Genomic DNA, 13,920 nt, shown 5'->3' with positions numbered 1-13,920 from the left:
TGAAGTGCCCCATTTTCGTCAAGTAATCCACCACCACCAGTATTGCCGTCATCCCCTGGTCTACCGGTAGGCCCACCACGAAGTCCAGTGATATGCTATCCCATGGTCTATCCGGGGTCGGAAGTGGATGTAAGAGCCCTTGGGTTCGGCCATGGTCGGCCTTCATGGTAGCACACGTAGGACACTCCTGTCCCCACCTCCTGACATCCACTCTCATGGTTGGCCACCAGAAATGCCGTCCCATGCTAGCCACCGTTTTTTCAAAGCCCAAATGACCTGCGCATGGAGAGTCATGGCACCAGATGAATGCTTGTTTCCTTAGCCTAGGCGTGGGTATCAATAGGCACCTGCCCTTCAGGGGTATCCCGTCCTTCAGCTGCCATTCTCTGTGACTGAGGAGCCACCTCCGCCATGCGAAAGACCTGATCCCTCTCTTTATTCCCCTCAGGAAAGTATCCGGTTGGATAACCCCCAATACCATCCTCGGGGAAATGATGGAACGCTCGGTTGCAGGCAATGGTTCCTTAACTGCAGATTGACGGGACAGGGCGTCCGCCTTCCGGTTTTCCGTCCCCGGCCGATATGTGATGCGGAAGTTGAACCCCGCAAAGAAGATCATCCACCGCAGCTGCCTGGGAGAAAGGTGTCTAGTGGCCGTCATGAACTGTAGGTTCCGATGGTCCGTGTACACCGATACCACATGTCTTGCCCCCATCAACCAATGCCTCCATTCGGTGAAGGCGTCCTTGATTGCGAGAAGCTCCTTCTCCGCAATATGGTAGTTGCGTTCGGCGTCGTTGAGTTTGCGGGACATGTACGCAACGGGATGAAGCACCCCTGTGTCGTGGTTGCGTTGGGACAAGATAGCCCCCAGCGCCACATCCGACGCGTCCGCTTCCACCACGTAGGGGAGATCCGGATCGGGGTGAGCCAACACCGGCGCCTTACCAAAGGCGCTTTTCAGGGCCTCAAAGGCTTTGTTCGCTTCAGGGGACCAGACAAACTCCTTGGACTTCCTCAGTAGCTGTGTGATTGGGGCCACCACTCCTGAAAATCCATCTATAAACCGCCTGTAAAAGTTGGCGAAGCCAATGAAACTTTGGACGTCCTTCACGCTTTGGGGCACCGGCCATTCTTTCACCGCCTTGATCTTTCGTTCTGCCATCTCCTGTCCCTCTGGACTCAGCATCACTCCGAGGAATTCCACGGATGTGACGTGGAAGTCACACTTGCTGAGTTTACAAAACAGCATGTTTTCCCTCAGCTTTTGGAGCACAGCTTTGACGTGGTGTACGTGCTCCTCCACACTGGACGAATAGATGAGGATGTCGTCGATATATACGACCACGTAGATATCCAACTCCTCTCTGAATACCTCATTCAAAAAGTACTGAAAGGCTGCCGGGGCGTTGCACAGACCGAACGGCATGACGAGGTACTCAAAAAGGCCGAACCTGGTCTTAAAGGCGGTCTTCCACTCGTCTCCGTCCCTCATGCGCACCAGATGGTATGCCCCTTTCAAATCCAACTTGGTGTAGATACGAGCTTTCTTCACCTGTTCCAGAAGTACACTGATGAGAGGCAAGGGGTACCGATTTTTTATGGTTATCGCGTTCAATGCCCTAAAGTCCACACAGGCTCTCAGCTCCCCATTAGCCTTCGGGATGAAGAAGAGTGGCGAGGCGGCCGGAGACTTGGACGGGCGGATGAATCCTAGCTTGAGGAGTTTATCCAGGTACCCCCGGAGATGCACGTTTTCAGGCTCCGTCAGGGCATACAGCCTGCCGCTGGGAACGCTGGCCCCTGGCACCAGGTCGATCTGGCAGTCAAACTGTCTATGTGGTGGTAGCACTTCCGCCTTCACCTCATCAAATACATCCTCAAAACTGTGATAAGCCTGGGGGAGAGCCACATCTTTTTCTGCCGCTGTAGCCACCGTCTGACTCCCGCTCTCATCTGCGTCAAGGGATTCCGTTCTTATTCCACAATGCAGGATGCAATACGGTGACGTCATTTCGATGCGATGTGTTGGCCAATCCACAAAGGGGTTGTGTTTCTGTAGCCACGGCAATCCCAATATGACGCCATATTGGGGCGCTCGGATGATGTTAAAATCGATTTGTTCCAAATGGTTCCTCCCATATCTCATCGGAAGGACCCCCGTGTGCTGTCCGATGGGCCCCGTCACCAATCGCCTTCCGTCTACCGCATAGACGTCTTCGGGTACTGCTTTGGGAAGAAGCACTAGCCCTAGCCTGCATGCCTCGTTGTGGTCCATAAACATGCCAGTGGCCCCTGAATCCACCATGGCCACAACGGGTATCCACTGGTCATGCACTCCCACGTGCACCGTGATAAACAGGTGTCGTTGTCCCTTAGTGACCGAGTTGGAAAGTGAAGGGATGGATGAGTGACTCCGAGATGCCCCTTCTCTGGTCTTGGAGTCCTCTAGTTTTCCGCCGGTATGTCCACCACGGCTGTTACCGACCGGTTGGCCCGATAACGTGACGTCTTCGGTTTGGCAGGGCATTCACGTACGTAGTGGCCTTTTTTGCCACAATATAGGCACAATCCTTGTTTACGGCGTGACTCTTTCTCCGTGGCTGTGAGGCTCGCTCGTATTGCGCTGATGTCCATGGGTTCTCCCTTGGATGCGGTGGAAGTTTCAGGACTTCCCACCGTCACATAGGATGGAAGGGATTTTCCTTTTCTCCCATGATCCCCCTTTCTTTCACTTAGCCTATGTTCCAGCCGTAATACCAGGTTGATAAGGCCCTCACATGTCTTGGGTTGAGGGTCAATATGAGCCACAGCGTCCTTGAGCTCATCGCACAGCCCGTGATGGAAGAGCGCCGTCTGTTTAGCAACAGGCCACTTGGTTTCCGCAACCAGCCTTCGGAACGCGTTGAGATACTGCACCAGGTCGTTGGATCCCTGTCTCAACTCAAGCATTTCACGGTCCGCCGTGTACGAGTCAGCCCTTCTGTCGAATACCTTCAGGAATTCCTCGCGAAAAGCACCCCAATCACATAAGAGGGGGTCGTCCCTGCTCACCAGAGGTACGGCCCATTGTGCCGCGTTTCCAGCCAAATAGGATATAAGGAAAGCCACACGAGCCTGACTCGTGGGGAACGCCTTTGGTTTGCACGATAAATGTAGCGCCACTTGTGTGAGGAATACCTGCACTGTGTTAGGATCCCCACTGTACCTCTCTGGTGTTGCCAAGGGGATGGCTACCGGCATTTCCACTACTACCGCAGGGGTCTGGTTCGTCAGGGAGGTGCTGGGCGTGAGCGGGTCCAATTGGATAGCATCCAGTCTGGCTTTTACATCGGCTGTTTCTTGCCTAGAGGCAGCCACTTCAACTTGCATGGCCGCTAAAGCAGCCAGCACATCATCAAGTGTTGCCATGTCTGTTATCGACCGGGAGACAGTTAGTGTTATTAAGGTTGGATATTTTGTAACGCCCTGAACGTCTCAGGATCGTTTAACAGACACGACAATGAGGACGCAACCACTAGTGAAGGGTTAGTTGTTTTAATGAAGGCAAATATAATACAAAGAATAAACAAGTTATAGTCACTGGAATCCTCCAGGCTAAGTACGTTACCAGCCCACAGCACGGATGGTCCTAACCGTCCTCTGCATATACGCCGGTCCCGGCGTATGCCAACAGAGGGCAGAAATGAAATGGCCGACAATGCCAATCGGTAGGCTGTGAGGGGCACGAGGAGTGTTGGGGAGAATCGAGGAGTCAGGGAAACACCCAGCCGGGGTCTCTACCTGAAGGGAGCAGCCGCTCAACCTCTTCCTCAGACTGCACCGGGACGCGGAGTCACCTCCTGGTGATGCGTCACCGATACCCCAATCACAAGCAAGAAGACTGAACCGAGAGCAGCCGGTCGATCGATCCTGTGGACTTCCGAGTCTGTAACGCGGCAAACACCTCCTGGTGTGCGTTACAGCTGGCAGTCCCTGTGTCTCTGGTCGGGCTGGGAGTTACGACTCCAACCAGCAAAAGCGCCACTGCGCTTGGACTCAGCCGAGTCAAAAAGCGAAGCTCAATGGTTGACCGGTAGAGCTTCCGGGTCCTTCACTGGTGACGATGGGGCAAGACACGGCCCAGGGAGTAACGACTCGACCTACCTCCGTTCTTGCCTTACTGGAGCACCACTCCGGAACACTGCTCTTCACGAAGCAGGTACGTCGGTGTGAACACAATATCCGACAGCCTTGTACCTCCCGGTTCCTCCCTTTATAGGGAGTGTTTTCCTTGAGTTATGTAACAGCTCTCCTGTTTACATAAGGGCGTGTTTTCCTTGAGTTATGTAACAGCTCTCCTGTTTACATAAGGGCGTGTTTCCCTTGAGTTATGTAACAGCTCTCCTGTTTACATAAGGGCGTGTTTCCCTTGAGTTATGTAACAGCTCTCCTGTTTACATAAGGGCGTGTTTCCCTTGAGTTATGTAACAGCTCTCCTGTTTACATAACCTCTCAACCGCTAAGCATCCTGGGAGATGTAGTCCGTTTTCGCTGGTTACCGTTTTCCTCCCCTCGTATGACAGGAATTCTTGACACTCACACAATATCTATGTTCGAGTAAATCTAAAATGTTGTGCTCACAGGGAAGGTTCTCACCCCACACCCTCAATACACCCTAAGGTTTATGAACAATGAAAAAAATCTATAAGCACACACAATTGCAAGGAATAATATTAAATTATTTCACAAATGTCAGTTTGTTGGTGTCACGTGTCCAGTCTTTCTTGCTCCACTGCCCACACGTTTCGTCAAATAAGCATCTTGGACCTTGAGCTGCACATCTCCCATCTTGTGCCTTGGAACTGTGACCTTTCTGTAGGGACAGGGCGCTCCAGTCTTCTTGTTGCAGCTCTTCAGCCCTGAGTCTTGGAGCCCTGACCCTCTGCCATGGACAGAAGACACTTTCCCCCTGAGTACGTTATGGGGAGATCTGGCGTCAAGAAAGGAGATGAGCAGTCAGCCGTAGTGTTTGACTTTCCCTGCCAAGAATGTCCTCTATGCAGGAATACACAGCAAATAATTTAAAGGACTTGAACTGTAATATCCACAGTATTGCTTTCTGTTGTAAATCATGTTCAACCTGCCTGACGGGGGGACACCGTTTCTTGCTTGTCCTCTTATACATCATCCTAGCATTTTTTTCTGAAGAAGATGCAACTTGTGAGATGATCATCTAGATATGAAGCTTATTTCTTCAAAAGTGAAGACATGGTGTGCCATCCCGACTTTGATATTTCGTGGTCTCCCTCAGGGCCGGACTGGGACCTCAAGGCAGCCCTGGCAATTTTGTCAAACTATCCTCGGGCAGGAGGCGCAAGTGTGAAGCACTGCTGCTTTTGTTACTGGGGGCCGAGCTTTGCTGCAAAAGCATCTCCCACTACTACATCGCTGTCCCTCCTGGGGGAATGCTTGATGCCCATACCGGCCAGTTCGGCCGTGGTCTTCCTGACCACATATAGTCCCCTTGACCACGTGCCAACAGGAAGTAAGTGGATTGATTATTGCTGCAGCACAGACCTTCTCAACACTGGGTTCTTTTTGCTTGTCTGTTTGTGGTTCCACAACGTAGTTCACAATCAGTTAGCTTTCTAGCCTTGAGGTAACCTCCAGCATCAACCCTTTCTTCACTTTTGTTTGCTCAAGTAATTCCGTGATTTGATTCTCCTTTTGTACTTGTCCACGATTGGCTCTCTGGGGATCAGCAGCTGGGGTGTACCCCGCACCAGAGACAAAAAACAATCCTAGTGTACCCTTGATGGACGATGCTCACTGTGCTGTGATACTCTGCAAACCACTCCCCTTTGCATGTCCATATGCTCATTAAATGGCCCCACTCTGAAGTGGCGTTAGGGTTGCTTCTTAGCACTATGTTGTACACCTGAACAAACACACGCGGTTTCTGAGAACTCTTCGATCCTTCTGCCCTCTGGACATTAGCAGGAAGTTATTCAAGGTGGGCTAGAGCAGTAATCGGATTGAAAAATGGCAATTCATTGGCCACTCTTCAATTGATTACTGAAAAGTGTCTGATTTGTGAGAATCTGCACAGGCGCCAAGTGGCCTGGAGGATACCCTAAGGAATATCACTGACAAAGAGGGAACCTACTAAACCACCTTTCCTCAAAGAAAACTTTCAGCTCTTTCAACATCTTCCGTCTCAGCCACCAAAACTTCCATCCAGACCTATATCGACTCCCAATAAATGCTACGGCAACCTAACCCTGCTCCAACCTTTTTTAACACCTGCCCCAAAATCAATCTATGAGTTGCCTTAGTCAACTTTTGATAACCCGCTGGAGACCCACCTGGGGGTCATGCTCCTACTATTGAAGACCCATGTATAAGTAAACCTTTATGTGGGGCCTAAGACTTTTACCAATTTCTAATTGTGACTTCTCTCATGTATTATTTAAAGGACTCCATCACTCCGTAGGCTGCCGCTCGCTCCTGCCAAAGAGCTACGTTACAAACTCCTCCAACATTTAACAGTAGTTGATTGACAGACCTTTTCACTCATCTGCCTGATTGAGTGGCCGTGCACATGAGTAATGCTGGTGGCTCCTACCGTGGGATCCTCATACAAGCCCAGTGTGCTAAGGGATAGAAACTGAATCCCTGCATTGCCCCCACGGCTCCAATTACCACGTTTTCTAGCTCTCCCTTCACTTACCAATCCCCTCTCTTTCCTTTCCCTGCTCCTTTGTAGTCATCCATAATGACTTCATTTTGGATAAAATATCTGCACCTGTGTATTAAAGACCGAAAGAGCTATGAGTTATTTATGTACATGCATATTTCGCACACTAGTGTGATTGAGGCTTCTAAACACATTCTGCGGAAGGGACACTGTAGCATAGTGCAAGAGAGTTCAGCGAACCAGGGCACAGATTGCGGCTCTACCAGTAGGTAAAACTGTGAATGCGACAAACTAGTATTGGGCTAAAACACCCATTATCTCCTCTAACCCCCTGTCTCTCCTCCTTCCATCCCCTTCCAGCCCTTGCACATTGTGTAGTTGAGAACCAGTCCTGCCAAGTGTCACTCATCAGGGGTTAGACTAACACATTCTGTGAATTTCCCCGCATTACCGTAAGGTTCCAGAATGCTTACGCATATTACCTGAGCTGTGGGATTTTTCCCATCCTCTGATTCTACCTTTTCCAGTTTGTGTTGTTCCCATCACTTTGTGCCACAGATAGCCAAATAGGAGAGGGTGTTTTGAATCCACATAGGATGACGGCTCAGCCCACAAGTGTTCCTGCGATCCTAATTGGATCTCATTCAGACTCCTCCCTGTCATGCACTGTGATTGGTGCTTTCCTCATGGGAGCACATCCTACGTGACCTGCTGCGCTACCTAACTCTAGTCCATCGGCCTGGGACTTGTACCTGGTTGTTGCTGTGCACCATGGAGCTGTTGTTACCCTCCTTCTGTGAGGCAGCAGAACAGAAGCACTACGGGCTGGCACTCGCAGGAAGAGCTGCTGAGACTTCAGTGTGTGCTGAGAATGAGCGGCGTCTCTCATGCACAGATGGAGTGCTCTTCAATAGGAGTAGCATAACCGCAGACCTCTCTGCTAGCACTGCCGGCAAGATGCGCTGCAGAGCAGGGCCGGTTTTAGCACTCGTGGTGCCCAGTGTGCCAATCACTTTTGGTGGCCCCCCTTCCCATGTCCGCATCCTCGGATACTTTAAATACCACCTGCAGAAGTGCCCCTCATCTCTCCTATCATAAGATACTGCTAAGCACAGCGCCCCCATGAGCTCACAGCGCCCTCCTCCACAGGTCAGCGCCCAGTGCCGCCGCACCAGTCGCACTGCCCTAAAGCCGGCCCTGCTGCAGAGCACCAGAGAGTGGGCGGGTTGATAGGGTGTGTGAGGATTGAGGAACGCAGTGTGCTGCTGTGTCTCAGTACCAGGGAGATTTATAAAATGTGGGAGCCTTTTGGAGAACTGATAGTATGTTTTCAACCTAAAAAGTAGCGAGATGCAAGAGTGTTTTCCAAAAACATCTCGTTTCATGTTTGTTATGTCTTATGTTGACATGGGCACACCTGCCTCGCCCTGTTAATGCTTGTCTCGCGGGGCTAAGGCCTGATGATAGCTGCACCAAACCTGGCTACCTGAACATCCAAGCAGAGCATGCTCTGCCCGTGGCCTAGTGCTCTGCACCAGGAGCTTCCAACTCCTGCACCCGATCACATGGAGGGGTGCTGGCCTCTCTGTGACTGGACTCAGACAGCTCCATCAATGCTCATCTGTCACTGACGGGCCAGTGCAGACAAAGGTTCTGCGCCGAAAACATGAGCCCTTTTTCTCACTGCCATAAAGTCACTCAAGAAGATTGTTTGAGTGTGTGTTAAAACAGACACCGCGTGATAGAGGCCTGCCACCTCTTTAGACTGGGCTCTGAAAGTGCCCTTCTCTGGATGCCATGTAGAGGCCTGTACAAAGGGTGTATATAAGCTTGTGGTATTTTTGTTCACTTGACTAGAGTGCTTGGATATTAAGTATGCACTTCTTATATGTATAATCAAGGGCGCGCATTGGACTAATTGACAGTATCCATGAGTCTCCCTGCGTAAATAAGGAATGCAGCGAGCAAAATTGTTCATCCTGCTGCTCGAGTGAATAGTAGAACATTTAAAAACGTTTCCATGTTTATCATTTAAGGATTGTATCCTCATGTATTTGACCAATAGCCATCATAGGCCTCTAAGAACCAGAACACAAAGTAAAAACAAAAGGATTGAGCACGTATTGCAGATTGACAGCTCAAAGGATGGTAGTGAAAGGGAAGAGAGGATGTTTCACTCTTCCTCTTTAAGGCGGTAAATCGTAGGGTGTCATGAATGTGGCTCAGACGTTTACTGAGCGCTTTAGCTGAGCATTTGCCTCCTTCATTGTGCTATGGTTAGACTCACACTCACGTGCCGCCAGCAAGAGCAAAGGGTCAGCTGCACTGATGGCAGCCTCTCATCGTGACCTTGCCAGGTTATCCTCTTTCATGGTGCCATTAGTCAGGCTGCGGTCTCTGCTGTTCTGAGCTGGCCCAGTTCTCACCCTAAGTCTAGCTCTGTGATTCAGGCTTAAATGAGCAGTAAAGACCTCAGCGGTCGCTGCAATAATGATGATAGGCTCTCTCTACGCTGGTGCACACTGTGCATTTCCATGGCCCACGTAAGTCAAGTCCTCAAGGCCCGTAGTTCGCATTTGCCCATGTACCCATGTTCTATACCAAACTGTGCCGGGCTGTAAATGTAAATTGATACTTGTATAGTGCACTACTCACCCGCATGGGTCTCAAGGTGCTTGTACGAATACCGCTGTGGAACCCATCCTGGCTTTCCCTGTGAGGCGTCCACTCCTGGGCACCCCCAAGGTGGAGGCCAGGCATCCTTAGCGTTGTGGGGGCCGTTGTGGAGATTAAGCAAGCTATTGCCCAGAGTTGCAGAGTGGGACTCCATGATTGGAATGGCACCGAGGCGAGAATTATCAGGTCCATGGAATTTTTGAGCCCAAGACCCGCCGAGGCGGGGAATTGAACCCTGGTCCCGGGCTAGACCTCTGCATCAGGGTCTGCCGCTCTAATCATTGAGCCACACTTCTCCACTGTGTAGACTGGCTGTGCAGACATGATACTCTGCTCCTTCCGAGCTCTGTCAGTTTCATACCTTACACAGGCACGCGGGCAGAGCCGACTGGGAACCGAATCCGGGCCTGACAAACTGCTCGGCCGGCACCCGGGGGCCTGGGGGGTTGCAGCCTAATTGTTTGCTACTGCCAGTTTCGGTTGATTTTGTAACAGGGGGCTGAAAGTGCAGCTATGCTGCAAAACTGGCCCCCGGTAACAAAAACGGCCCTCAGGGGCCCAAAACCGGCATCACCCTGGTGGCCCACCGGGGAAACGCCCGGTGCCCGCTACAACCAGTCTGGCCCTGTACGCGGGAGAAAGACTAATTAGACACATCGGTTTTCTTGCTCTTGACACTGTGCCTCTCAAAGCAGCACACATATTTAAATGTCACACATAGGCACACTCCAAGCTTGGAAATGTCACACAAAAGCAGCCTTAAAACTTGGTCTTCTTAGAGTTTCTGGTTGTTCAAATGGATGTAATTTCTAATATTTATATGTTTCCCTCTTCTTCATTGCTTAATTTTGCTGACGAGAAAGTGTCACTCATAGTCGTTGAAATGTGACTCAGAATTGCACTGAAATTATGAAAATGTCACACATAAGCAATCTGAAACCTTAGCAGCTATGGAGAACACACATGTGCATATGCAGTGCCTCATTATTGGAGATGGGGGGGGGCGGTAGGGAGGTGGAAGTAAAGCTCCTCCAGCCGTGAGGCGAGGTGGGCTCTTAATATAGCGACATGCGAAGTTAAGGTAAGGCAGAGAAACGCTAAAGCTGACTGAGCCCCTCTTGACCCGCAGCGCCAAGCCTTCCGGGCTTCCGCTCTCACTATACATGTTTAAGAAACCTAGGCAGCGACAGCCACTTTGTCTTTTGTTTTGCTTTCCGTGGGGGAGTGTTGGGCGGTTAAGCCTCTCAGTAGCAAAAACAGCAGAAAGCACCAGAAAATGGAACCGCACAGCAGAAAATGGAACTAGGCTGCTGGGAACTGTGGGCGGCTGCCATCTGCACTAGTGTCAATTATGCACGTGCTTCTATCGCCATCTAGAGGGCAGTCGGTGAAAAGCTACCCAACATTCACTGAAAATCCTATAGTCTTCCTGTATTAAAGTAATTCCTACTTCCTGTATCGACTAATACTCCTCTTGTACACTTTGGCCACCACAGGACTGCGAACATGGCCTACATAAAACCTTCCTTGACTTTCCAAGAGCCTCCTACGTCACATATTTTTACCCTTAAATGGCAGAACAGCACAATTTTCTGCTGTATTAACTCATATTTGGTTGACCCTGATGTCGCTTATCCACTGCACGCCTCCTAGCCGCTAGAAAGATGAATCAAAGCGAACGAGCAGTGCTGTCGTGAACCAGATCTGTTATTTTGATGTTGCCTTGTAATACTCACTCTCTCTCTCCCCCTCTCTCTCTCTCTCTCTCTCTCTCTCTCTCTCTCTCTCTCTCTCTCTCTCTCTCTCTCTCTATCTCTCTCTCTCTCTCTCTCTCTATCTTCCTCCTTATCCCTACAGAGGCCACGGTGCTGAGCTACGACGGCAGCATGTACATGAAAGTGATGCTGCCCACGGCTGTCCACACAGAGGCTGAGGATGTCTCCCTGCGCTTCATGTCTCAGCGGGCCTATGGCCTCCTCATGGCCACGACCTCCAAGGAGTCTGCGGACACTCTGCGGCTGGAGCTGGACGGGGGCCAGATGAAGCTCACCGTCAACCTAGGTACCCCCCTTCCTCCCCAGCATCCTTCACGGGTTCCAAGCAGGGTCCTGATAACTATTCGACTTCAAAGCCAAGGGCAGGGTGCTGCTCAGTCGGTCCCTAAAGGAGAAGGCTGATACTCACTGGATTATAGACATATCCTTAGACTTAGGAGACGGGCATCAAGGGAAAGAAGCAAGGTTGATGGTCCAGACTCAGTAAATGGGTCCTTACCTGCCTGTTGTCTCTCTCAGTTTTCGTAAATAGTCCCCCATAGAGACTTGTTACTATCAAAGAACCAAAGCACAGGGCGTAGTGGGGCACGTATATGCAGATTGTAGCAGTTTCAGCTCCAGGGCGCTACCTCCCTTCATGTAGACAGCTCTGAACGACCGTCAGACCCAAAGCAACCGCTTTGGTTAACGGTGACCTAAAAAGTTACTACTTTCCCTGAAGCTCTTTTTTTTATTTTTTCAGTTTGATACCTGTCTTCTAAAAACCGTCAAGTGTCTGATCAAAAGGCCACATCCTGGCCAGATTATACAAGAGAGGCAGCATCATTTTTTAACAGCCTTGGCTATGTGGTAATACCAGATTGGGCTGGTGGCGCCTGTGCATGCTTGTGATGACTGAGGACCGGAAGACCTCAGAGTGCTTTGCACTGAAAGTGTAAGCAGTTTGCATCAATTGACTTTTTCCTGGCCCCTGAATGTTCATGGTCGCGTTTTTGTCCCCAGAGGGTGCTCTTTGGCGCGCAGGTGGACGGTCTTCCCACCCATGAGGACAAAGCCTGATCTCATCACAGTCACGCATTTCCAGAAATCAATCAGAGACTGCCTGCGAATGCCTTTGGTGACGCAATCCAAAGAGACCATTGAGCATGCTGGCTTTAGTCTTCGGTAGAGTTTGGGTATTAGAAGTTTCAGCCTAATGACCATAGAAGCCAACATTCACCGGCCGGGCCACGCTTGCTCTTGCAGTTCAAATGTTGCTTATCCCTCTTACAAGACAACATTGTTGGGAATTGACTTGGAACTGTGGACCTGATTCACAAAGGGCCTCTGCACTCGCGGGGAAGGTCCCCCAGTCATGGGGGAGTCTCCGCTGTTGAGGCAGAATCTCCGCAATGAGAATTTTCATTACGGTGACTCCACCCTAAGTGCAGAGACCGCCACGAGTGTGGAGGCCATTTGTGACTCAAGCCCTCGATATCTGATACGATACTTACAGTGGCATTTCATTACTGTCTTATATCTGCAGGGCAGGGGCTCACTAGCCCGAACCACAAGGGCCTCAAATAGTCATACAGAGTATTCTAAAGGCAATTTATATATTGCCATATTCTTCAAAGGCGTGAGCTATGCACCACTGCTTGTGGGGATGGAGAGTGCTGTGTCATGTAAAGGGACAGCCTGGGGCCCAAGCACACTGGTCCCTTGGATCCCGGATTTAGGTCTGCTGCTTGGGAGCTTGGTTAAAAGAGAGGTGAGTTTGGTGGATCGCGACTCTTAGGACAGTCTCTTCCCTGAAAGATTTCTCACCTCACGCCCCACCAAGCCAGGAGAAGATGTTCTGTAATCTGGTGATATGGAGGGAAGGTAAAATAGTGCAGTCATTTCAGGGACCGACGGGCAGCACCCCGATGATCAGGTTCAATTTGTAGAACTAGGGGCACATGAGAAAGATGGGCCACAGCCAACCCTGAGGTCTTCTCCCGGGCCCTCTGGCAGATGGTGTCGCCTTTGTCAACAGGTGAAATGAATCGAAATGAATAACCTAGGAGGTGTGGCATGTGAGATCAGTGTCCGCACTCCCCCACCCCTTTGCTGTGGGAATGTTGTGGCTGCAGGCAGTGAGATCTGAAGCCTGGCTGCTGCCACCAATGGACCTGACCATTATTTTTTAACCCTTCAGTGATGAGAATCTGCGACCCGGAGCAAACAGGCACTAGAACCATAAATCTGCCCTCCCCTCCAGACTGTGTCACTTTCTCTGCCCCCCACCCCCCCCCCAGCTCCCCTCCCCGAGATTGATCCAAGTCTCCCTTTATTCATTCTCAGTGCACCTTGTTCCCTCGAGTTCATCACCCTCCCTTCCTGGCTCAGGGTTTCTGGTTCGTGCCTGTTTGTGTCCACTTTTCTGATGCGGTTGACAACACGTGACAAGACTCAGCCATGTGAAGGGCGGGAATCCCCTCTCCTGTTGGACTCCCATGGTACATCCCACACCTTGGGGCTCCTGGGGAGATGGCGGGGATGTGCCTCGTGCACGGTACCCTCTGAAACCTTTCACTCTGTCCTGCAGCAGCCTTCGCTCCCGCTGATTTAAGAGCAGGAAAAAGTTCCTCGTCCCTTAAACAATTACCCTCCATTATTCTTTGAGCATCCCAGAGGTGTGTGTGAAGAGTCATTGTAAAGCCGATGTAGCTAGTCCTTCTTTGAAGCTATTACATCTGAATCTATGCTGGAAGCCTTCAGAAACTCTACAGTTTGACGGATCTTGAAAACACCCGTGCTCGCTGCCCC

The 13,920-nt window shown here is 50.7% G+C and overlaps 1 protein-coding gene across 2 annotated transcripts in view; it reads left to right on the top strand.

Moving 5' to 3' along the window:
* NRXN2 (neurexin 2) overlaps nucleotides 1–13,920 on the top strand; it is a 2,164,206-nt gene that overhangs the window by 1,272,236 nt on the left and 878,050 nt on the right. For both annotated transcript variants that reach the window (XM_085625468.1, XM_085625469.1), the window contains exon 11: nucleotides 11,213–11,416. In XM_085625468.1, the coding sequence (XP_085481594.1) occupies nucleotides 11,213–11,416 (204 nt within the window). The remainder of the gene's footprint in view (nucleotides 1–11,212; nucleotides 11,417–13,920) is intronic.

The sequence above is a fragment of the Triturus cristatus genome, chromosome 9, assembly GCF_964204655.1.
Source record: "Triturus cristatus chromosome 9, aTriCri1.1, whole genome shotgun sequence".
NCBI lineage: Eukaryota > Metazoa > Chordata > Amphibia > Caudata > Salamandridae > Triturus > Triturus cristatus.
Note: the sequence above shows the minus strand (reverse complement) of the source record. Positions and strands in the feature narration are given on the sequence as shown.